Source organism: Pleurodeles waltl, chromosome 6 (genome assembly GCF_031143425.1).
Source record: "Pleurodeles waltl isolate 20211129_DDA chromosome 6, aPleWal1.hap1.20221129, whole genome shotgun sequence".
Taxonomy (NCBI): domain Eukaryota; kingdom Metazoa; phylum Chordata; class Amphibia; order Caudata; family Salamandridae; genus Pleurodeles; species Pleurodeles waltl.
Genome location: NC_090445.1, coordinates 558,532,008 through 558,558,349, shown reverse-complemented (window position 1 = coordinate 558,558,349; position 26,342 = coordinate 558,532,008). Strand labels below are relative to the sequence as shown.

The window sequence follows — 26,342 nt, the reverse complement described above, 5'->3', positions numbered from 1 at the left end:
TCCCAAAGCATTAAGGTGTATTATTTCACCGGTAGGGAGAGATTCCATTCCAGTGCCTAACGAGCATTATTTTCAGAAGCTGGAGCTTCCGGCTAGGACTGTTGTGAAAACCAAAGCCATCTTCGTGAGCAAACACTTACTTGAAGTTTGCTGTAAAACATGTATGGAAAGAAATAAAACATAAAAAATATGAAGGCCTACCATTTTTATGATGTGTTTACATACCTATTTAAATTATGCTTCAAGTAGTTGTTTTTATTGATTTCACTTATATTGCTTCTAGCAGCAAAAACTGCCATCCCTATTTGGGTTTCCTCACCAATAGCACACTTCTACCTGCATGCCTAAGTTTGAAGACAGCTGCACAGAGCAAGGGGATTGGCAATCTTGAAATGACAAATAGTTTTTGAAAGAATATGCTTTTCATTACAACTATTTCTGAAATAGAGGTTACTTCCTTATATATTTATTTTTTAATGGTTTTACTTTTCACCTGAGTTTCATTTTCCTGCTTTCAGTGTTTGCATTTTTAGGGCTTCCATTGCAATGCAGGAGATGCACTGTTTTCAGGAGTTGCTATTTTACAAATGTAGAAGCCATCTCTAAAAGAAGGCTTCACCCACTAAAAGCAGTCTATTTTACATAATAAACAAACACATGAAGTATTGTGTAAATAAGTCTTGAAAGGCGCTATAATATATGTCAAGTGTTATTGTTGAAGAACATGGTTGTGATATCACTACATAAAATAAAAGAAAACACATTATATTATTAAATAATAAGGCCTAACCATGATGATTGTGTTTTTATGTGCTCATGTACATGATTCTTCAAATAATGCTATTACTCAATCATGGAAACCTAGTTCTACAAAACCTCCTTACCTCTGTTTGATCATATCCTACTATTATGATAGAACACCATCCAGCTGGACTGAGCAGGAAAGAATTGGTGATCAGCTGCCACTACTCAGACGAAATCCATAAAATTAATAATCATTACTTCAATAAACTACCCAAATTCATCACTTTGGAGACAACAAACGCAGCATCTAAACCACTTAGGCTTAACATCTAATGCTGTGCTCATCACAACAATTGTTTTTTAAACTTTTTTACTTATTGGTTTCCCTAATAATTATTGCACAGATCACCTCATCTCCTCCAGTGGTCAGATTTTTCTGAAGGAATTCAAGGTCCCCTGGGGAGATGAAAAATACAGTCACATGTCCATGGGCATCATTTAAGCGTCACCAGGATTAACAGCTCCAACACCTGGCTTGCCCCATATGAACCCTGAGCTCAGAGAAGGCAAAATTAGTGCTAAGCACACAGGGGTGGCTCTGCATTTCTTATTTTCTGCTCATTTTCCATCATACTCATAGAGAATACTATTATATTATTGACTATTAGTTTAATAAAAATGGAGCATAGTTAGCTGGAACAGGACCTAGGGCTGCAGCTGTGGTAAGTAAAAATGGTTTGAAATGTTTCTTGCAGGTAAGAGTGTGTTTAAGTGAGAGAGTACATGTTTATGTGTGAGCAACTGTGCCAGTGTGTGCAAGCATGTTTATATGAAAATGAGAGCGAGTCAGTCACAAGTAGTGATTGAGACTGTGTGAGCTTGAGGCCCAGATTTACTAGTCTTTGACGCAAGGCAGTGCGGCACCAAAGTTGCTGCTCTGTCTTACATCAAAAGGAGAGGAAAAAATAATTGCCACATTTACTAAGAAATTGTGCATTTTCTCTCCCCGTGTGTTGGTGTACTTTTGGAAGCCATGGGCCAAAGCACCAATCCATGTGCCATAGTGTGTTCTCTGAAGTATAGTTTTTATACTGGAAGGGTGGACCCTTACAGTACAAAAACTATGTTTCAATGCTTCTCCCCCTAGTTATATGTTCCGTACAGTGCAGAACACATGCATAATTGGAAAAACGAGCAGAAATTAAAACATGTTTCCTTATTACCCTAGTCTCAAGGAGGCTAAAGGTTTGGGGACCAATTCCTTTCTACTACTGCATGTGGATATGGATTTGCATCAAAACCCATGGGTGATTGTTTTGGAATGCCCATTCACAACCCATGCACTACCCCTTGATGCAAAATAACGCATAGCAGCCCATCGCGCAACTTCGTGTTAGTTCAAGATGCTATCCAACGCAAATCCTGATTTTCATCAGATAGTAAATCCCACTGTAACAATTTGAGCCAGGATTGCATTACACAAGTGACACAACCCCGGTGCAAAGCATTAGTAAAGCTGGGCCTAATTGTCAGTAAATATGAGTGAGTGAGAATGAATAAGAATGTATGTAAGAAAGTGCAAGAGAGTGTGCGTTAGAATAAATGAGTGACAGTGAGTGTGAGAAAGTGTGAATGAGTGAATGTGAACGAGACTGTGATGTGATGCTTGGGCGTTTGTCATTGACCCTGGCATACTGCAGATAATTATTTTCTCATAGACATACCCAAGTCAAAATGCAGGCATACTCGCAGCAATTCTTAGCATGATAGACACCAGTAATAAAATACCCACACTGGCACAGAATACTGACACTGACACAGGCTTAGTCCTGCCATAAAATGCACCAATGGTAAACTACTGGTGCTGGTTTCCTAAATGGTAGCTCATAGCACATAGGACACCTGTGACAAAATAGTGACATACATAAGGAAATTCTTGGCATGTGAACATGAGTGGAAGAATTCTGGTACTAGCACAATAGGGGTTATTCTTGGCATGAAGGTGCTCAACCTGGCCTATGGGAGGGTGGCAACCACAACAAAATGCTGACACTGACATACTGAGGTAGTTTATGAAATAAGAGTCACCTATGGCATATGGACAACATACATTCTAAATTTCTGGCATTTGCATACGTTGTCCTTTTAGGATATGTGGGACACCTACAACAAAAGGCTGGCTCTGGCACAATGGACGTAATTTTTAACATATGCGAGCACCCATACCATACTTTGAAAAAAATAGAGTCAACTCCTGGGAAGGTCAGGTTTCAGTGGCTAGGCACACCATGAAATCATTTAAATGTTTAATGAATGCATTTTCAGCGCCTATGACATTTTAGCAACCTATTGTGAAAATTGTGGTTTAAATACACAATTCCACCCCATTCTTTTACATTTGTTCATGGGGTCACCTCCTTTGCTCTATCACTACAAATCATTGTTATGCCCTAGAAACTTCAAAGATCAAGTCATGTAAAAGATCATGTAAAATAGACATTTCTTATGCTACTATACTAAAAGTGCTATTATTATGGAACTTCAGCGATGTCAATTGTTGTGATGTTAGCATCACATGACAAGCCTTCTTGAAAAAAATCAGGGTCATATGATGTCACTTCCTGTGATGTCATTAGGGCCAAAGGGTATGTGATGTCACTTATGTTATTGCTAGAATTTTTGTGAATCAATGTACATGTGCACATTCTTTCACAAATCCTTTTTGTACAACAGCTTCTTACAATAGAAACATCACATGCAAATCTCTAACCCTCTGAAACTGGATTTCTTTCAAAATCCTGACTTTAACACAAGCTTTGGGAATACAAAATAGGGGACATACATAAGTGGCCCAAAAACTGACATAACACGCAAAGAGATTGTACAATTGGTCTGTATGCATTTCTTCAAGTCTTTGCTTGCACAAATTAGCAAATTAAAGTCTAACTAAAGCTGAGACGTTTGATGCTATGCCAAGGCTATCATCATTAATTAGTCGGGATATGGCATCTGTATCATTATATTACAATGCAAATGGAGATTAAACAACCATCTTCAGTCAAGCTACAAAGACTTTTTTGACCTATTTATCTTGGCTAAGGTAGAGCTGCTTAAATTAGTTTTTCACTCAGACACTAAATCATAGAAAACGTTGATATACAAAATCATTTGACCCAGCATAGGATAAGGCTTGTTTCATGTCAAATTAGCAAAAGGCTTTCCAATAAAAGAAGGATTAAAAGCAAAGAGGAATGATTTTCAGTCATTAAGAGCAGTAATTCCTAATGTTAGGCACTCCAGAAATGATTCTTTTATTACTACAACTAAATTTAAGATTTTATAGTAGAGAAGAGCAGACAATGGGCCTCATTCTGAGGCTGGCGGGCGGCAGTAGCCGCCCGCCTGGCGGGAACCGCCAAATGGCCGCTCCGCGGTCGAAAGACCGCGGAGGCCATTCTGGTTTTCCCGCTGGGCTGGCGGGCGACCGCCAGAAGGCCGCCCGCCAGCCCAGCGGGAAACCCCTTCCCACGAGGAAGCCGGCTCTGAATGGAGCCGGCGGAGTGGGAAGGTGCGACGGGTGCAGTTGCACCCGTCGCGAATTTCAGTGTCTGCACAGCAGACACTGAAATTCTTTGTGGGGCCCTCTTACGGGGGCCCCTCGACACCCCATACCGCCATCCTGTTCCTGGCGGGCGAACCGCCAGGAACAGGATGGCGGTATGGGGTGTCGGAATCCCCATGGCGGCGCAGCAAGCTGCGCCGCCATGGAGGATTCCGTCAGGCAGCGGAAAACCGGCGGGAGACCGCCGGTTTTCCTCTTCTGACCGCGGCCAAACCGCCGCGGTCAGAATGGAATGACCCCCAATGTGTCTTATGCCTTATGGTTCCTTTTCAACTAAGACATAGCCTGAATTTATCTAACTGGTTTCATGGAACATGCATTGTTATTATTCTTGGAGTAGTTCAAATAAAGGTACACATTTGCTCGCCAAAATATTTATATTGTTTGTACATAAGGAGTGGCTGAGAGCCACATATCTGAATCGCTATTTGACAGTTTCAGAAAATGCACTTAACTTGGTGTGAGAACAACCATTGGGTGGTGTGGCAATTTTAAGAAAAGCTTCACTGAGTATCTCTGTTATATCACTGATTTCATTTAATTGTTTATAATTATTAAGGGTCTTTATGACTTGATGACTATAAAAATAGGAATGAGATCATCGTTTTAAACATATATTTAAAACCATGTAAGACTTTATCAGATGTATAGCTGGTTGGTCTATAGAAAAGGGAAATACATCATATATAAATAGCTTCCACCCAGGGTGTGCATTTCAATTATAGTGTTAAAGGGTAGATTTAGTGAAGAGATATATAGATATTCTGAGTGATTTCACTGCTACATGCATTGATTATTCCACATTATGTGATAATGTTAGAGTATTGGATTGTGAAGAGAGTATATATTTGCCTGTGGCTCTCACAGTGAAAATTCTGTATTAAGAGTCTCTAGAAATTACACAGCTTGCACTAAATACTGTTACAATCAAGACAATTAAGATTCAGTATAGCATAAATTTACCAGAGAAACAGTATGCCATATATTCTTTGGCAAAATTAGATTTTGAGACTCTGGATTGTCCTTGTGAATAATACGCAAATGTTCTCATAGCTACTGTGACATCACCATCAGTATTAATACAAAGTAATAACAAAAAATCATGCCCCATATGGTATGATATGGGGTGTGTTAAATGCTCACAGCTTCCTAAAGTGTTATGTAACTTTGAATGTACATGTGTCTTAGAGAATCTTGTTTCTTTTAAAACAGTTAAACGCCTTATATAAAATGTTTCTTCAGCATTTAATCATAGTTGCAAGAGTTCTGCTGGTTGTTTCTCCATGTGCTCCGGCCGTAGTATATTTAACCCGATATTCACTTTCTCCTTCTGCAACATCCAAACTCAGATTAGATCAAATCAGATTTTTTATTTCTAATCTGTTCTAAAATCTACCCCATGTCACCACAGGAACGCTTCCTCTCTAACAATATCATCCTCTAGGTGGGCCAGATGGTCTTGGAGTCTTTTGAGTATGCCACCATTCTTTTCTAGACAAATTCCTCTTGTTGATGGTGTCTCATACCATGCCCATGTGTTCAACTGTGCTTATGTTACGTACAAGGTATTCCAGTATTTTACTTTCCAGTTCTTCAGTAAAGGCCATATCTAGCAGGACCTCAGGACTAATAAGCCAGCTGCTTCCAATTGGTGTGAAGCCAGCAACTTCCTAGTTCCAGGCTTAGAGACTGTTGGGTTTCAATGTCTTGACATGTCCTTCAGGTATGTTCATTCATAATGGCCTTCAGGTAAGCGGTTGTCATGGAGCGGCCAATGAGAGTGGGCTGAGATCTCTCAAGATTGAGCTGAAATGTGCAGATGAAATCCTCTTACCTTATCAGTGACTATGGTGATGTGGCACAAATCCTGCCCCACAGGCTGTCAAATAATGTGTGGTTGCCCACTTTCAGCACATATCAATTAAATGTTGATATTGATTGTTGTTGTGCCAAGCTTGCCTGATAAGATAGCATATCTGATAGCATATTCGATGTGTTCTCTATGATGGAGTCAGTGACCCTGAACTGCATACCCATTTTTTAAGAGAGTGGTTACCCCACGGGCACGGGTGGAGTATGAGGAGGTGACACAACATGGGGCTCAAGTAGCTGCAAAGCAGCAGTGCGGGCTTAGTGCATATTATGGGGGTCATTACGACCCTGGCGGTCCATGACCGCCAGGGCCGGGGACCGCAGAAGCACCGCCAACAGGCTGGCGGTGCTTCCAGGGCCATTCTGACCGCGGCGGTAAAGCCGCGGTCAGAAAAGGGCAACCGGTGGTTTCCCGCCGGTTTACCCCTGGCCCAAGGAATCCACCATGGCGGCGCTGCTTGCAGCACCGCCATGGGGATTCCGACCCCCTTCCCGCCATCCTGGTCCTGGCAGTAAATACCACCAGGAACAGGATGGCGGGAACGGGTGTCGTGGGGCCCCTGGGGGCCCCTGCACTGCCCATGCTACAGGCATGGGCAGTGCAGGGACCCCCTAACAGGGCCCCATAAAGATTTTCAGTGTCTGCTGTGCAGACACTGAAAATCGCGACGGGTGCCACTGCACCCGTCGCACCCCTTCAACTCCGCCGGCTCCATTCGGAGCCGGCTTCATTGTTGAAGGGGCTTTCCCGCTGGGCCGGCGGGCGGCCTTCTGGCGGTCGCCCAGCGGGAAAGTCAGAATGACCGCTGCGGTCATTTGACCTCGGTACGGTCTTTTGGCGGTTCCCGCCAGGCGGGCGGCTTCCGCCGCCCGCCGGGGTCGGAATGACCCCCTATGTCTCTTGTTTCAGTCCTGTGTGTACACAGAATCTCTCACAGTAGGACAGTACCTTTCATATCTTGTGACTGTTGCTAATGCCTCGTATATTCCATATTATGCAATTTGTAGTCCGACTGATGTATGTAACAGTCATGTTACACACATATTTATCTCTCCTCGGATCACGGCATCCTGCAGGTCATGTGATAATTGTGTGTCACTACTTAACCATCAGTTTGTGATGGTCACTACATCCATTCCTCTAACATAATGACTTTGCTCCCTAACCCACCCACCCTGGTAGCCCATTCACATCAGAACATTACCCCTACTCACTCACAATTAAATTCTTATGTAAAAAAGCTGGTCTCTTAGTGTGAGTTATCACGAAAAGGGGGTGTTTCTGCGTCTTCCAGGCCATCTGATGCAATCTTTTTCAGAAAGTCTGTGGCCTGTGGAAGGATATGAAAATTTTGTTGCTCATCCTGGTAGGTGACATTCTGCATATGGGGCATGGGGTTCATAATGGCACGGAGTGTGATCACTTTATGATCAATGAAGACCAGGCTGTCGTTCATATCTCTCAACAGTGTTTTCATAGGATTATCTTTGTCTTGTGGTACCCGAGATACACCCTGCTGGTCAATATCATATCTGTGTCAACAGCTATCCTTCTTCTGCCCCATCTAGGATCAAAAGGCAGTGTTTGTTTGCAAATGTCAGATTCCCCATAGTGCCGTATAGCGCCTGCATCAGACAATGGCAAGGGATATTAAACATATGGGGGCAGTGATGGTGCACTTAGTGCCACCGCACAAGAAACCAGTGAGGCCAGCACACCTCCAATAGAAGCAAACTGTGTCTGCGGAGAGGGCAGCCAGGGCCAAGGGTAGGCAATTTACCCTCCCCACTCATAGAGTTAAATACACTTACTCCCACTTGGTCACAATCAGTTAAGCTAGACTATTTTGCCCATCTAATACCAGTAAAGTCCCATTTGTCCCCTGTAGGAAGTTGGCTCTGTATGTGCTATTTCAAAGTAAGGAATAGCATGCACAGAGTCCAAGGGTTCCCCTTAGAGGTAAGATAGTGGCAAAAAGAGATAATACTAATGCTCTATTTTGTGGTAGTGTGGTCGAGCAGTAGGCTTATCCAAGGAGTAGTGTTAAGCATTTGTTGTACATACACATAGACAATAAATGAGGTACACACACTCAGAGACAAATCCAGCCAATAGGTTTTTGTATAGAAAAATATCTTTTCTTAGTTTATTTTAAGAACCACAGGTTCAAATTCTACATGTAATATCTCATTCGAAAGGTATTGCAGGTAAGTACTTTAGGAACTTCAAATCATCAAAATTGCATGTATACTTTTCAAGTTATTCACAAATAGCTGTTTTAAAAGTGGACACAGTGCAATTTTCACAGTTCCTAGGGGAGGTAAGTATTTGCTAGGTTAACCAGGTAAGTAAGTCACTTACAGGGCTTAGTTCTTGGTCCAAGGTAGCCCACCGTTGGGGGTTCAGAGCAACCCCAAAGTCACCACACCAGCAGCTCAGGGCCGGTCAGGTGCAGAGTTCAAAGTGGTGCCCAAAACACATAGGCTAGAATGGAGAGAAGGGGGTGCCCCGGTTCCGGTCTGCTTGCAGGTAAGTACCCGCGTCTTCGGAGGGCAGACCAGGGGGGTTTTGTAGGGCACCGGGGGGGGTCACAAGCCCACACAGAAATTTCACCCTCAGCAGCGCGGGGGCGGCCGGGTGCAGTGTAGAAACAAGCGTCGGGTTCGCAATGTTAGTCTATGAGAGATCTCGGGATCTCTTCAGCGCTGCAGGCAGGCAAGGGGGGGGTTCCTCGGGGAAACCTCCACTTGGGCAAGGGAGAGGGACTCCTGGGGGTCACTTCTCCAGTGAAAGTCTGGTCCTTCAGGTCCTGGGGGCTGCGGGTGCAGGGTCTCTCCCAGGCGTCGGGACTTTAGGTTCAAAGAGTCGCGGTCAGGGGAAGCCTCGGGATTCCCTCTGCAGGCGGCGCTGTGGGGGCTCAGGGGGGACAGGTTTTGGTACTCACAGTATCAGAGTAGTCCTGGGGTCCCTCCTGAGGTGTCGGATCTCCACCAGCCGAGCCGGGGTCGCCGGGTGCAGTGTTGCAAGTCTCACGCTTCTTGCGGGGAGCTTGCAGGGGTCTTTCAAGGCTGCTGGAAACAAAGTTGTAGCCTTTCTTGGAGCAGGTCCGCTGTCCTCGGGAGTTTCTTGTCTTTTCGAAGCAGGGGCAGTCCTCAGAGGATGTCGAGGTCGCTGGTCCCTTTGGAAGGCGTCGCTGGAGCAGGATCTTTGGAAGGCAGGAGACAGGCCGGTGAGTTTCTGGAGCCAAGGCAGTTGTCGTCTTCTGGTCTTCCGCTGCAGGGGTTTTCAGCTAGGCAGTCCTTCTTCTTGTAGTTGCAGGAATCTAATTTTCTAGGGTTCAGGGTAGCCCTTAAATACTAAATTTAAGGGCGTGTTTAGGTCTGGGGGGTTAGTAGCCAATGGCTACTAGCCCTGAGGGTGGGTACACCCTCTTTGTGCCTCCTCCCAAGGGGAGGGGGTCACAATCCTAACCCTATTGGGGGAATCCTCCATCTGCAAGATGGAGGATTTCTAAAAGTTAGAGTCACTTCAGCTCAGGACACCTTAGGGGCTGTCCTGACTGGCCAGTGACTCCTCCTTGTTTTTCTCATTATTTTCTCCGGCCTTGCCGCCAAAAGTGGGGCCTGGCCGGAGGGGGCGGGCAACTCCACTAGCTGGAGTGTCCTGCTGGGTTGGCACAAAGGAGGTGAGCCTTTGAGGCTCACCGCCAGGTGTGACAATTCCTGCCTGGGGGAGGTGTTAGCATCTCCACCCAGTGCAGGCTTTGTTACTGGCCTCAGATTGACAAAGGCACTCTCCCCATGGGGCCAGCAACATGTCTCGGTTTGTGGCAGGCTGCTAAAACTAGTCAGCCTACACAGATAGTTGGTTAAGTTTCAGGGGGCACCTCTAAGGTGCCCTCTGTGGTGTATTTTACAATAAAATGTACACTGGTATCAGTGTGCATTTATTGTGCTGAGAAGTTTGATGCCAAACTTCCCAGTTTTCAGGGTAGCCATTATGGTGCTGTGGAGTTCGTGTTTGACAGACTCCCAGACCATATACTCTTATGGCTACCCTGCACTTACAATGTCTAAGGTTTTGTTTAGACACTGTAGGGGTACCATGCTCATGCATTGGTACCCTCACCTATGGTATAGTGCACCCTGCCTTAGGGCTGTAAGGCCTGCTAGAGGGGTGTCTTACCTATACTGCATAGGCAGTGAGAGGCTGGCATGGCACCCTGAGGGGAGTGCCATGTCGACTTACTCATTTTGTTCTCACTAGCACACACAGGCTTGTAAGCAGTGTGTCTGTGCTGAGTGAGGGGTCTCTAGGGTGGCATAAGACATGCTGCAGCCCTTAGAGACCTTCCTTGGCATCAGGGCCCTTGGTACTAGAAGTACCAGTTACAAGGGACTTATCTGGATGCCAGGGTGTGCCAATTGTGGATACAATGGTACGTTTTAGGTGAAGGAACACTGGTGCTGGGGCCTGGTTAGCAGGGTCCCAGCACTCTTCTCAGTCAAGTCAGCATCAGTATCAGGCAAAAAGTGGGGGGTAACTGCAACAGGGAGCCATTTCTTTACATCCCCTATTCAGGCCACAAGACTTTCCGAGTGGGAACAAGCAGACCTACCAAACAGGAGAGTATCCCAAATCAAGTATATACATTGTCCTCACTTCTCCTGCGTTTTCTGCTGGGGATATGTCAGAAGCAGAAGGGCATAGGACATCAAAGCTGCCAAACAAAGAATTGCATGGTACAGTCTAATGTTACTGTTTGACACATAGCTAGGACAAGGGCGGCATACAGTTTCATTTTCATCACATGAGGTCAGATTGGGCCCACCTGCGAGCTTGTCAAATGATATTAGGGCACACAGGGGCTAAGAGAGTCATCAGGAGTGCAGTGTTCAATATCAGAGAGGCCCCTCCCCTAAAAAAAATGATGACATTCACTGTCTGTGGAGGCCCAGTGTAGTATTTGGAGCTCCGTATGTGGAGAGTGCCCATTTAATCTGAGCCAAGTCACGGTCCGGGGTCCACTCGCATTCTGCCTCGCCAAGTAGCCATCCTGAGGCACACAGATGGGGTCCAGCTCCGTTGCACACCAGGCCGCATGGTTGTCCAAGTGCGTATTGCTACCAGGAGGATCCAGTTCAGATCTCACCATGGGCTTCCCCCACTCCATTAGCAGTGCACGGGCCCATGTAAGTTCTTTGCAGTCTGTCATGGTACATTACTGAACAGATGCCGCTGCCATTTTGACAATAATCCACCCCGCTGCACTTCGCACAATCTGGCAAACGTTTCCATAAGCAGAGACTCCGGCCACAAGGGTAAAATGGGTCCTGTAGTGTTATGCTTGATTATTTTACCGGTTTGTCATTGCACTGATGGCCAAATGATGTCAGAATATTGCCTCCAATGGCAGGAGCCCCGTACAGTGTGGCTAATTTGCCCTCCCACTCTGTTACGCTGTACAAGGGGGTCGATTAATAAATTCATTTTGAAAAAGGGATATGGATCTGACCCCGCTGCATACTAGTTTATTTCTCTTTTGGATGTTGGGGTGTATATTTACAAAACCTCTTCTCTTGTCCTTAGAGAATTGCCTAAAGTAGAATAACCTGGGTTTCTTGAAATTGGTTTGATTTTGATCTGGATCTAGCGCGTAACATCACAAGTTAACCTGATGGCTCTTAGTAAAGAAGTCCACTACCAAAATTAATTGGAGACTTTACTCTTGTGTAGTGGACTTCTGGGTGGCATTTGATACACTGGAATCAGAATCTCTTGTGGGCAGAATTGGAGTGGCTTGGGCTTTGTTCTGCACTGATATTATTTTGAAGCAGCTCCGATATTTGACCTAGACAGTCCAGCTAGGCTGCTCTGGTGCATTGTCAGCATCAATCCCTAATAGGCATGGTTTTCCAACAGGGTTGTTTGCTGGTTCATTGCTTATACATGATCTTCCAGTTGTCAGACTCACGGCTTCTCTGTAGTGACGTCTGGACTTTGATGTTGCTCTGTGTTGCCCACCTTGAAATCTGAGGAGTCTAAGAAGCTACTGCTGTGAACACAGGGGAAAGGGTAGTTAGGAAGACACACATCACTGTGTAGCACCTTCTCTTGGACCTGCCAAGAGTACATCTCTTGCATTTGAGTCTTGAAGAAAGTAAACAAACACATTTTATCATATAGTCTCCTGAACTTAACTATCTTACTTACAGCATATGATACACTTTAGAGTTGGGTAATACTCTTTAGCTACATGTGCGTCTGCAACATATAATCGGAAATGTTGGTTTGAAGTCAACTGCAGTTTACAATATGTTCAGAAAACCAAATCACTGATGTTTTTTAAAGGTATTATGTCTGATAGGCTTGGTGTAGTCTTCCCCCAAACCTTTTGCCTTCATATCTCCTATTTTCTGAATTGGTTTTTGTTGGCATCAAGACTCTGTACCCTTTACCACTGATAACCAGGGGTAAAGTGCTTGTGCTCTCCCCTTAAAACATATTAAAATTGCCTTACACCTGATTGGCCCATTTCATTTACTTATATGCCCCTAACATATGTTACTACAGGTACCCAAGTCCTGTAAATTAAATGCTACTAGTGGTCCTCCAGCACTCATTGTACCACCCCTACAGTAGCCCTTGCAGCCTGTATTGCAGTTTGAAACTGCCAATACGACCATGCAACATAAATCTTTTGCCAGGCCTAAACCTTCTTTTTTAAAACATATGTCACCCTTAATGTAGGTCCTAAACAGCCCCCAGGGCAGGGTGCATTGTATGTAATAAGTAGGGCATGTGTTCCTATGTTTTACATGTCCTGGTAGTGAAAAACTCTTAAATGTGTTTTTCACTAGTGCAAGGCCTATCTCTCCCATTGGATAACACTGGGCTATTATATCACACTTAATACGTGCTGACTTTTGATTAGGAACAGATATGAATGTCAAGTTTGAACTCAAATGAATTGTAATTTAAAATTATCTTTAATGGTAAAGTTGGATTTTAGATTACAATTTTGAAAATGGCACTTTTAGAAAGTTGGTTTCCTGTTCAAATTCATTAAGAATGCTTCCTTGGCTCATACATTAAGTAATAGGGGGCTAGGTGTGGGCAGGATGTGCCATCCTGCCAGGATTATTGGAAGGCAGTGCTGTTCCCTTCCCTTTTACATCTCAAAGGGCTTTCCTCCAGCACACACAAAGAAACCTAACATTAGTCTTTTGCCACCCCAGACATCTTGGAGCTATGGCATGGGAAGGGATGAACTATCCAGAACTAGATGTGAGGGTAGCCTAGAAATTTTCCCCACTTTAAAGGATGGCACCAGCTATAAATATTGGACTTCCTGAGCCACTCTTTATTACACTCCTGGACCTGCGGACAGTACAAAAGAAGGGCTGTCTTGTTCCCCATTGGACTGTCTTGCTACTTGAGGCCTGTCTTGCTCCTCAGAGGACTGCCCTGCTGCTACTTGAGGACTGTCCTGCTGCTTAAGGCTTGCTTGTTCCCCAGGGGACTGCTCTGCTGTTTGAGACCTGACTTGTACCCCAGAGAACTGCCTGCTTCTTGAGTCCTGCCCTGCTCTCTGCGAAGGAAGGCTGGACCTGTTTCCTTCATCTCAGACTGCCTGAGTGACTCCAAGGGTCAGTGGGATGACTTCCTGTTCTGAGCTACAGGGACACAACAAGCTTCTTAGGCCTCCCTGCAACTGCCCAGCTGACCTGTTGCAACTGGAACTGCATGGACCTGCAACTGGACCTGCTTGAGCCCTGTGGCCTCTACTAGAGTAAATCATGGATCTCTAGGAGGTGCCTTTCCAGGTCCTGGACCCCTATCTGGTATCAGAGGGCACTCCTCTACAAGAAAAGGGTCAATTCTGAAGTTCTGAACTCATCACGCTGTACTTTGAGAAAGTAACTTTTTCAACTGGACTAACTTGGTCCTTTTATACAACCCGCTCAGCATAACCATCTGCCTGAACTTGTGACTTCCCATTGTCTAGCATGACCAGATGATTGTGAGTGGTGATTTCTGATTTTAGGTGCTATGCTTACCTAAAACGTTCATATCTCTGGATCTACTGATTGGATTTTTGTTATTTGATATAATTATTTTTAATAACAATTTCTTTATTTTTCTAAATTAGTTTGGGATTTGTCTTGTGTCCTGTTTTCACTTTATTGTTGTTTGTGTGCTTAATAAATAATTAACACATTGCCTCTAAGTTACGCCTGACTGCTTTTGTGCTAAGCTACCAGAGAGTTAAGCATAGGTTATTTCACTGACTTTTTCAGTACACTCCATGGGAAGGATTGTGGTTATTGCGTGAGAAGGGTTTACACTATCCCCCAACAACCCAATTTCTTACAAAAGTCTTTATAGGGAATAGGAAATTGCCATTCCAAAGGCAAATACTTAACTTTAGTTCCATAGAATCAGCCATAAATCAATACTGCCCATGAGGAAATGTCCAAATCCATATGAACACAGATGGGAGTGCTCCAACAACAGTTAGCTGATAAAACAAAGAGGATTTTCCAGAGATGATAACAGCCTAATTCTTTATATTGTACAAGGCACAAGCAGAAAAAAACAGCCAAGGCGAAACAAGGTTCTTCAGTGCAAGTGCCTTGATATACTAGAGTTCAAAGTCCCGATGTGGACACCATCTTGGTTTAGGAAAGACACACTAGTGGCTCACCATACTGGCCTCCATCTTAAAAGTATAGAGCATTACTTAAATCTGCATGCAATATTAAATGTATGAAATCAGCTTTCAAAATATAAATGTTCTGGATAACTGAGTGCAAGGAACCATAGCTATACCTCATATCTATGTCCCTCCACCTTGGTTGGATCCTATGATGAACCTTTTCCTACTCTGATCACATGTCATGCACCTTGTGGTGTTCCTGTCACCAGTGGGTCTAATTAAAAGACATAGCTGTCCACCAAAGGAAGAAAAGACTCCCCTAAGTGTCCTGTTGTAAGCTAATGATGCAGTTATCCTTGATAGGACCAAAATCAGCTTACCATGTAAACTGGATCTATTATCAGACTTTTCTAACATTAATAAACATTAATAAACTGAAGACTAATTTGCAGAAAACATAAGCTGTCATATTTGGAAGCTCAGAATCACATAGTAATTTACCTTGGGGGTGTGAAACTGAAGAGAGTACAAGAATGTAAATTTATTGGAGTTAATTTGTAAATATTACGGTTAGTGGTCTCATAAGAGTTAACACACTGTTTTGGTATACTCATTGACTACATGTTTGTTTGAGAGCCTATAAAGTAAAAATAATCCTGAGTATTTTATAGGGCTGCCCAGAGACAATTTTGCAGACATACTATAATTCCAGTAGGTTTATATGGAAACAACATTCAGCTTGCTCCCCTGTTTTTGTTTAAGCTTTATCCGTGGAAATAGGCTTCTAAACACTTATTGTAAATGCTGAAATTCAAATTAACTTATTCTTTATTCTTCTATTTAGAAATTGAGTAGCTACATTAGGTTGAGAGTACTTTTGAAGTTAATTCCCAAAGGTGTACCAGATGTTGATGTAAAATCACTTCAGTTGGCCCCTTATGCAAGTAAGGAGCCTGACTATTTTAACAACATCACAATACTTGAAAACAACTTCTGACCCTACATGTGGGCAGATCTTAGAATGCTTATGCGTTTACATTTTTTATTACTTTTTTAATTAAGTATTGTACACAGGCAAATTAAATGTGTTTAAACAATGTGACAGTTCGATTAAAGGACAGAAGAAATTAAAGCACCTGCATTTGCTCAAGGTATCTAATATTTCCATGAAATTATTTGTGACTGTTATTTAAAGAAAATGCTACAAGGACAGTCAGCGCATCTATTGACTATTTATTTGTTTTAAATGATGCTTTGTCACTGCATCATATTTGTAAAATACTTTTTCTGCTATATTAATAAAATGTGAATTTCTGTTTATTGTTACATTATGTTAAAATTGACTTTTTTGGTCTAATAAACTTTGTTTGATTATTATTAAAGCTCCCAGTTTTCAATTTTTACTGATAAATAGAGACAGAAAACAATCTATTTCCTGTCTGTATTTATTTTGAAAAGTGGAAAATTACAGAAAAGTGTGCTTCTTGTGAGTGACTCTCCTTGCTGTCCTACATGAATTCCAGACTTACTGCCTAGTTGATAGACACCATGGGGTTTTTATAACGGGATCAGATTCCCTTAAATACATACATATGTTAACATAAATCTGTATATAATGTTAATATTTACTGGTCTGTGTTTTTTTTTTCATATTTGGCTGCTTAATTTTCTAAAACCCAACAGGCATGAACGTATGAGCGCATGGTTACCAGTTAAATAAATGTGAAACTATATGATTTTATGACTCTGTTTATTCTAAAACACAAAAGAAATATGGCGAAGTACCATTACAATTGCTAATAAATAAGTATGAATAAATACAGACAGAAATGTTAAAAATATAAATACCATAAAACCGGAAGCAAGAACTATTACTAAACTAAATCTAAACCTACTAGATTTGCCTGTGTTGTTTATTCTGAGTGGAAGCTACTTCCCACGTACCATTGCTGAAGAAATGACTGACAAGCTTCAAAGGTCTTACAAACCTCTCCAGTTTAATATTGGCACATTTCTGAACAGATTAAAAACGTCTATTATAAAGAAAGTGCATGGATTGCCTCATTGGAGATGACTTATACTATTTGTAAATGTTTGCTGGACAGGTAGCCTCCTTCGAGGAGAGATTTGCTAAGAACCAGGTTAGATACATTTTAATATGCATTGCTGTACTTTGACAGTGGTTTCTTTGGAGGGGTTGGAGAAAAAAGGGTCTAGGAGAAAAGTTATTTTAACACATTTACATGCAGTACCCATAAACTAGAGATACGTACCCTAGACATTCACGTTGACCGAATTTGTGCTGAAAAAAGCCAAACCGCCAGTGTGCCACACCGACTGCTAAGGCGGTAATGACCGTCGGGCTGGAGACTTCAGTCTCCAACCCGGCAGGCATCACCTGCCCCCCTGTGGGATTATGACCCCGCCTACTGCCATGGTTTTCGTGGCAACCTTACCACCACAAAAACCATGGTGGTAGGCACTATCAGTGACAGAGAATCCCTTCCCTGTCACTGATAGGGGTCTTCCCCGCCCCCTTCCCTCACCAGGCCCTCCCTCACCCCACATTCCTCTCCAGATCCCCACTACATACACGCACCTTCATTCACACACGAACACACACACTCATTCCCACATTCATCCACGCATGCACACATCCATTCACACACACATCCACACACACTGACATACATACAAGCACACACACATTCACACAACACAACATACATGCACCCACACATCCATACATGCACACACATACAACATGCAGCACACATCCGCATACACGCACGCAGAGACATACACACCCCCCCACACACACACAACCCCCCACCCTTCCTCCCCTGTCAGAGCACCCGACTCACCTGTTGTCAGGCGGTCCTCTGGCAGGAGACGGGACATGGGTCATGATACGGTCTGCGGCGGTCTACTGGTGTGGTGCTGCTGCTGGCAGCAGCACCACCTTACCGCCATCCGTGGGCATGGCCACAGCCAGATTTCCGCCGTCCTTCTGGTGGAAATACGGCTGTGGTCATAATAGTGCTGGTATCCACGGCAACGGTCTTTTGGCAGCTGTCTCCACGGCGGTAGGCTTTTTTTTTCCGTGGGGGTCGTAATGTGCCCCTAAGTGTGTTATTGAATTTGGATCTGGCCTGCCATGTAAGATTGACAGTTAGCTCAGCATCATGAATGAAACATATTTCCCAGAAAGAAATACCTTCAATTGGTCTAACCCATGAGAATAAATGTTTCCTAATTTTATAGCCATCGCCTACATTATTAAAGGCAATAAGAGGCAGCAAAAGAGGTCATGTCCAATAAGTAAAATAAGATGATTAGAAAGTTTGTTAATCACATAAATCATGGGGGATTTACAAATAAAATATGCCAGAATAAATATTTAGTATTAGTTACTGCTGAAGTGAAGTAACCAAATGTAGGCCTATGTTGTGTGTAGGCAAAGGCTGCGAGAGATCAAAATTGGACATAAGAACCATGAAAAAGAAAGTATTTTAACTGCTAATTTCTCAGACTCACATCCATTAGTTTTACAATAAAATGTGCAGATAGTTGATTTAGGCTTTTTGAACACTTGACTGAAATAGTCTTTAAAGTGATAACATAGTTTATGTGTTCCATATAAAGTTTAAATAGCCTTTTCCAAACTTAGTGCATTTTCTAATTCCTTAGTTGCTTTTATGAAGACTTAACATTTGCATAATCATTAGTGAAAATTATAATGTCAAAGAGCCAGATGTTTGTCTGAATAGTTTGTTTAGCAAGATTAATTAGCATTTTATTATGGGCAAGCTTAAAAGCTCTGTAAGAAAATGTAAAATGTAGAAAGAAAATAACTTTTAAAAAAGTACGGAAACAATTTTCATATGATCAGATATATTTATGCCTCCTTCAAGGGAAGTATCTGTTGTGACTTGGTGACACTCTTCGTGTCCATACAGCAATTTGCGTATGCTCTGAAAGAAGCAAAATAATGGTTGAATAAATATCAGAATTAAATGGTTTGTAGAAATATTATTTTCATGATGGCAGATATAAACTGCTTTATAAATTACACATGTCTCACCTTACTCTACCATGCAGGTGATAGAACTATGCAGACCAACTGATTCCCGTCTTGAACATGTAGATTTTGAATGTTTGTTCAAATGTCTAAGTGTATGCCATCTCGTCGGAGTATTTGCATCCCTCCTGTTGGAAAGAAGGGTAATATTTGTTGCAGATAATCTCAGGTAAGGAATGAGAAAAATTGGTATCTTTAGTTATCTAATTGTGTTTAAACCATTAGATCATTGTTTAAAACTTATAGTTTCATATTTAAATTGTTAGGCAACCTAATACTCTTACAGAGTTCTCTATAACACTCTATCACATTGTATCCAATGTAACTTCATCAGGAAGTATATAATATTATTTTCCATCATATCAGGATTATTGACAGGATGGCAGGGTAAGGTTACTGTATTCATTCAATGATGGCAATACTCCTATTCCTTAGTAAGGGCACATTTGAATATTTTTTCTTTGTAAGACACTTCAGTCTTATGATGTCTATCAAGTGCAGTGTTTTGGTCCTGTTGAACCTTATATTGGTTTTAGTTTCATTAAGAGACTAGAAAAAGATTATCTGTGTTCTTAAGTAGGTAATAGAAAAATGATACACATTGCCGGCAAAAGTTTTTCTTTTCCAGAAAAAGTGTACCATATTTCAATTTCATACTATGAGAATACAGGAGTAAAGGATGCACCACACCTCAATGCCTATACAGTGCTGGTCAGTGTTTTGGATAGCTTAACCAAGGTGGCTTTCTGACCTGTTATACCCTTACCAAGTTTTCCTACCCAGCAAATATATTTAATAGTGTTGATCTCAACATTTGTAAATTGAGACAGCACACTGATTAATTTTATTATCCTTCTGTAGTTAATCTCAAATGAATCTCATATTAAGAGCTATCTCTGACAATCAAAAACCTTGCACCTAAAGAACAAAGATCAGATTTTCCAACCTGCTTGTCTTATTGCCAGGATCATGCTCACAACTCACAAAAGCCACACAAGTCTAGATCCAAGTAAATTCCACTTCCCTCTTATATGTTGACAAACAGAGCATCAAATGCCATCTAGTCCTAGGCAATCATAAGTAACATATATTAACCGCCTACTGACTTTCAGTACAGTATACAACTTTTAGAACACTGGGATGACATTTGAAGTTGTACCAGCTCCAGTGTATAATATAATAAAAATCTTGCATAATACTGTACTAGCCAGAGACTGAAGATGGTTGAGAGACTGCATTTCCTGGCTGAACTTTCTGCATTCTCTTAAATGTAGGTGTCTGTTTTTCCCCTTAGCAGGGTTTACACACAACACTTGTTTGTCTCTACCTTTTAAGGGTATGGTTTACAGGATTTGTTGGTGGCTAATCGCATGAGATTTTTGACAAGTGCAGGTGCTTAAATGTAGTGCCGTACAAATGTTGTTAAGTATGGAATACCTGCTATCCCTGTGGCCACCTGGCTTATATGAGTTGGTATTAAATAGTATGCATTTACAAATACTTTGTGAGGTATTTATAATGTAGGAAAGAACATTGAACACTGGCTTTAGTGGGTTTCATTAAAGTAAAGTTTGATTTTCTAAGTTGTTTGCTGTATATCAAAGTGTAGATCATGAAAGCAGCACATTTTACTCATGCACTTTTCTCAAATAAATAACCTAGAGCTAGGAAAGTATATTTAAACATTTACATGCATTTGTCCTTTAAGGATTTGGTGGCATGAGTCTGGAGACATCACGCCCCCATGAACATGCCCAAGACAGTCATGAGAGCCAACACATGGAAGCACATCAGTGGTGCTCGATGCCTGGCCCTCCTTGTGACTGCCAGTCATTCACAAATATGAGGCTATAATTTTGTAAAGTAATCCCAAAAAGGGGTCCTACTGGAAAAATATGAAAACCTGTTGAGTGCACTTTGAAACCTTTGGGAGAACACAAGGAACTATGCCTAGAGAACTACTGTCTGATTGTGAGTGGCATGTGCCTGTTGATTGTGAAATGGAGTGAAAGAGAAGATTATATATTAATCGTATACTAAACTGTAAACTCTCAATGTAAACTTGCTTAAAAATATTGATTTATTAAAACGAAAAAGATGAATACTTGATCAGAAATCTGGCCTATTACATAACATGTCTGCATCCAAAATACGGTTCTATAGACCCATTTTGCACACAGAATTGTGCCAGATTCTCTAATTCCAAATGTGCAGATATACCTGGGAAGAGACCAAATCATCTATGTATACTCTGGTGTTGGTTGGTCCACATAGGATTAGAAAGTTAAGACAGAGGGTATGTACCTTTGGAGAGGGAGTGCAGCCTCTTTGTGGGGAATGTGCTCTCATGTGAAAGTTTGAGTGAAAAATATGGGTTAATGACGCTGTGCCCCATCACATTTTCAGGCCTTCTGATTGTTTACATATTAGCACAATAGGTCATATAGGAGGATACCGCACATTGATTTACCTGTGATTAACAGTAACACCTAGTAATGTCACAATAATAGCTCAGTGCCAACGTATTGGGAAGAAATCTGTCTTTTAAAGCATTAACTTTCTGAAGACCATATAAGAAACTCCAAAATTTGACAAAATAATATAGTGTTACCAGCAAGTGCAATGACCTGTACAAACAGCAGCTACCACTTTTATATCAGGGTTTTTAAGACTAACGTGAAGTCTCCAAGTATATTCTATGTTTGATAAAGTTTGTGTTTCTTCAGAGTGTTTTTGATTTTGCTTCCTTTTTATGGCTTTGTGAACCACAGCAATAAATATAATTAAAATAATTGGGTTAGTACATCTGTTTACTGTATGTTTAATTTTGTACTCTGTTTTTCCAGCACCTTGTCAAAATGTGGTCATGCTGTAGTCGCAATGCTTTACCCATTCACCTGGCAGCACACCTACATCCCTGTCCTACCAGCATCCATGATAGACATTGTTTGCTCACCCACACCCTTTCTCATTGGAATACTATCGTGCTCTTTAACTCTTCTTGATGATCTGCCCGTTGAAGAGGTGAGAATTACATTTCTACCTTCATGAATGCAAGTGGTAGTTGATAAAATGTCTTAAAAATGTTCCTGACTTGAGAATATTGAACTTGTTAAACTGCATAATGGATTAGATGTGGCTCCTGGGTCTATTTGAGATCACTTGTTTCACATCTTTCTAATGACATGACTTCTTACTGAATAGCCAGGCCCAAATTCCATGTGAATGTTATGCCATACCCCCCCCCCAATGCTATTTATATTATGTAAAAGCACTTACAGCACTGTGAAACATCCTGATGGCATGCATGTAGATATTTACACAAAGCATATAAATAACATTAAAACGAATAAATTCAACTTGTGATGAGAAGGATCACAGCATGTGCTTCCAAGGAAGTTGTACCAAATGCTCCACTAGTACACCTGTTCAGTACTCTGTCCAATATCTAGGTTGCCTCCCTATACAATTCTGTTCCTATTTTTATTATTGATGTTTTCAAAGTCCAGTAGTATGGTTATGTTTGTTCCTTATAAAAATATGCGTACAAAATAGGATAATTAAAAATGTTTTTGTATGTTGCTGTTAGGCCTAGTGTCCTTAGCATGTTTCCCCCCCTACATTTTTGCATTCAACCCTCCTGTTTTGCTGCCTTTGTTTAGAACTCTGCACACTTTACCACTGCTAACCACTGCTATAGTGCTTGTGCTCTCACCTTAAAACCTGGTAGAATTGTCTTGTACTCAATTGGCATATTTAATTCCCTTGTAAGTCCCTAGTAAAGTGGCACTACATGTGCCCAGAATCTGTAAATTAATTGCTACTAGTGGATCTGTTGCACTGATTTTGCCACCCATGTATGTAGCCATTTGAACATGTCTCAGGCCTGCATTGCAGCCTCTATGTGGTTTTAACTGCCATTTTGACCTGGCAAATTAACCTGAACCCAGGACTCCCAGAGGTACTCCAAGGGATAGTCTGCTGGCCTCCTGTTCAGACCCACAGGGTCATAATTGGCTTCCAACCACCTGAACCCAAACCCAGATACAGCTGGAGTAAGCTCCTGATCCCACTACTGGTGCCCCTCGGGTCCTGGACCCTTGGTGTGTCCTCAGTGGAGCTGAATTGAAATTATTGGGCTCTTCACAACCAGTGAACAGGTCCCTTGGCACCAAACAGTGTCACCCACACTGGCTGTCAGTGCAAAGTCCTGTTTTTCTGACTCTGCGCTACAGCATCAACCGCTCACAGGCAACACCACTGTGAATCTCTGGCCCATCTGTTTATGACAACAACAGAATTTTTGTACTAGAGTGATGACCATCTGCAATGCTTCTGTGCTCCTCACGGTCTCCCCTAAATACAAATGGGGCTCTTAGCAGTGGACTGAAAAGGTAATTTTTCAGAGGGACTAACCTGATCCCTGTATCCTCCTTGCACTCCATCACGGTCAGCCTGAACTTGTGACTTTTTCCGGTCACAGCTTTGGGCTTTTTGGTGCTATTTTCAGGTGCTATTTTCAATTGCATTTTTAAAATTGCATATCTCCCGTTCTACTGATTGGATTTTTGTTGTTTTGGTCTTACTTTATTTATTACATCTTGCTCTGTTTTTCTAAATAGGGGCTTTATTTTTCTTGTGTTGTGTTTTCACTTAACTACTGTCAGAATGCTGCATAAATACTTTGCACATGGCCTCTAAGTTAAGCCTGACCAAGCTACAAGAGGGTTAAACACAGGTTAATTTGTAATTTGGGCTTTGCTTGGGCGTACGTCACCCTGACAAGGATTGTGGTTGCTGCTTGAGTAGGTTTCACTCCCTCGTACGAGTAACCCCATTTCTCACAGTTGCTCTTATTGTAAGGTGTGCCAGACTCTTAGACTGATGTGATCTGCTTTATGACAAATTCTAGCAGACTGATACCTCTGGAAATCAGATAAGGGTGGGTCATGGGCCATAACTTGTCAAACCAGGTTCACATGTGGCTTACTTTGTGTCAGCCCTAACTGGCATCTGAAGGATATATGACAGTTTTCTGTACAAACAGTTCACCTTTGTTCAAGAGTCTGACATGTCCAGCCTTCGTTTTCATTACCACCACAAGGTCATGATTGTTATCTTTATGGATAAATGTGATTCCAGTTGAGCCATCATGTCTTCCATTGTTTTAAGGATACATCAAGGTAATATCTCCTACCGAAGCATAATCTTAAATTATTTAGATGTTTTATTCCAATCCATACATCTAGCTTGTATATAATTCAGGTTCATCTTTCCTAGCAAAACACAAGCATTCAATGTGCCAAACTACATTTTCACTTAGAGACCTCTTCCCTTTCCAGACCTGTTCTTCACTTTGTCTGATGTCTGAAGTCACTCCTGTGTACTGTACAATATCATGTCTTTGTCCTTCCTTCTTTACTCATACCTAAGTAATGTCTTTCTTCTGGGATCTCCATGTTCGGTTAACTCTGTTGCACCTAGTAATTTATCCTTGCTCACTTGTCAGCTATAGCAGTCACTTTGTTCAGTTTTACTGAGTATTTGTCAGTGTGATTTATACCACTGAATGAGCTAGTATACTGAAATAGTGAAAATCTGTTACAGTGGTTTGACATTGCCCAGGAAACATTGATTTAGTTTAGCCATTTTCCATGAAGATATATATGGTTAGTAATAACGTATTTTTGGGAAAAGTAAAATGTATTTAATTGTGTAATGTTTTCTTCCTCCCTCAACATGGCACTTTATTAACATGCTTAATATTGCGGATGCACCAATAATGTATCCTCTAGGGTCAGCACATTGTATTTGATTCAGATACCTATTACGGCTGCATATTATGTCCCCTTACTCCATAACATTTTTTGGAACGCGCCTGGGGTAGTGGTGCCCTAATAATGCTATAGCTTACATACATTTACCTTTACCCATCTGATGGGTTATTCTTTGGACAGTCACTGTCTTTTACATCGTGATAGATGAGGTCCTTTGGTATAGAGCATTCATTAGCTTTGAATAAACATCATTCCCTCCTCATTTTTGCTGACTATTCCTACTCCTCAGTCTACTCACTATTTACATATATGTCCTTCCTGGCTTTCATTTACAGATATGACCGGTTCCAAGCACATTCCTTATTGGGTGGCTCAGCTGTAAATCAACTGCACATTAATTATTGCATGTTGGGTTCACAGTTGTTCTTATCCCTACACGTTATGAATATCATTTGTCGTATTATCTTTCTCCTTAAGTACGTGTATTATTATATTCAGTGGTAGTGGCTAATTTCCATCATTTATTTCTGTTCACTAGGTGTTAATTGTTGATCTTTGTGGAAATAATTTCCGGCAACAGGTGAGTAAAATAATTAGTAAGTGACTTTCATAGTACTATTCAATGTAACAACTTTTGGATGTGTCCATGTTCCCATATGATTTAGGGGACATGTTCAGCTCAGAATTTTGCTTTAGTGAAACCATACGTTTGTCATGCAACTGCATTTACAGTGAAGCCTCAAGTGCAATCTGTCATCACTTTGATAGGCATCCAGATAAAGGCCTAGAGAACATCTCCCTCTTACCCCCAGTCCTAGCCTGTAACGATTTTAGGAGCACTTCTCACTTCGATGCAAAAAGGTTTTTGCCTTCCCCCCCGTTTACAACACACTGACACCTCTGACTCCAGAGGCCATTAAGAACAATGCACTAATCATGCACCCCTCACAGAATGTGATAGTTCTAACCTTTTATTTACAGTTAACTGTTCCTTTCTAGTGCCAGGACACCATGATTCAGAGTAGCAGAATTACTTTACAAATTCCTATCTATTTAAATCTCAGTCCACTCCTAATAAACAACTGAAATAAAATACAAATGATAACTAAAATAAGAAACTAGAAACACACGCAGGTCTTACATTCATTTTGTAAAAAAGAAAAAAAACGAAGACGAGGAAAACAATGTTAAGCGTGTCACTGTAAATTTCCTTCTTCCCAAACCCAACAATGGTAACAAAATATATGGCATCACAGATGAGGTTATAAGATACATAGCCATGAAGCCACTGTTGCCATTACCAAACATAAGTAACATCATACGAGATATCAAACCAGTCATGTGACTTCAAGCAACACTCTGTTACCTATTTCAGATTTACTGGCTAATTAAGGAGAACCATAAAGCGTGTGCATTTCATCCTATTCTTACTTGAACTCCACACTATCCTTATGTTTTCCTTTTCTGTTTCGACAAACAACTTAATAAATGGTGCTCCATTGCACAGGAGTGTTATGTGAAACAGACTATCTCAGAAGTTAGAAGCAGGTAGAGTCAGAAACTAATCCCAAAACTATCATGGGCAT

The 26,342-nt window shown here is 41.7% G+C and overlaps 1 protein-coding gene across 1 annotated transcript in view; it reads left to right on the top strand.

Annotated features, from left to right (window-relative positions):
• The window catches only part of DENND2C (DENN domain containing 2C), a 319,873-nt gene that overhangs the window by 257,406 nt on the left and 36,125 nt on the right, over positions 1 to 26,342 (top strand). Inside the window, exons 13-15 of the mRNA XM_069238733.1 lie at positions 19,000 to 19,148; positions 21,826 to 22,003; positions 25,295 to 25,336. Coding sequence (XP_069094834.1) covers positions 19,000 to 19,148; positions 21,826 to 22,003; positions 25,295 to 25,336 — 369 coding nt within the window. The remainder of the gene's footprint in view (positions 1 to 18,999; positions 19,149 to 21,825; positions 22,004 to 25,294; positions 25,337 to 26,342) is intronic.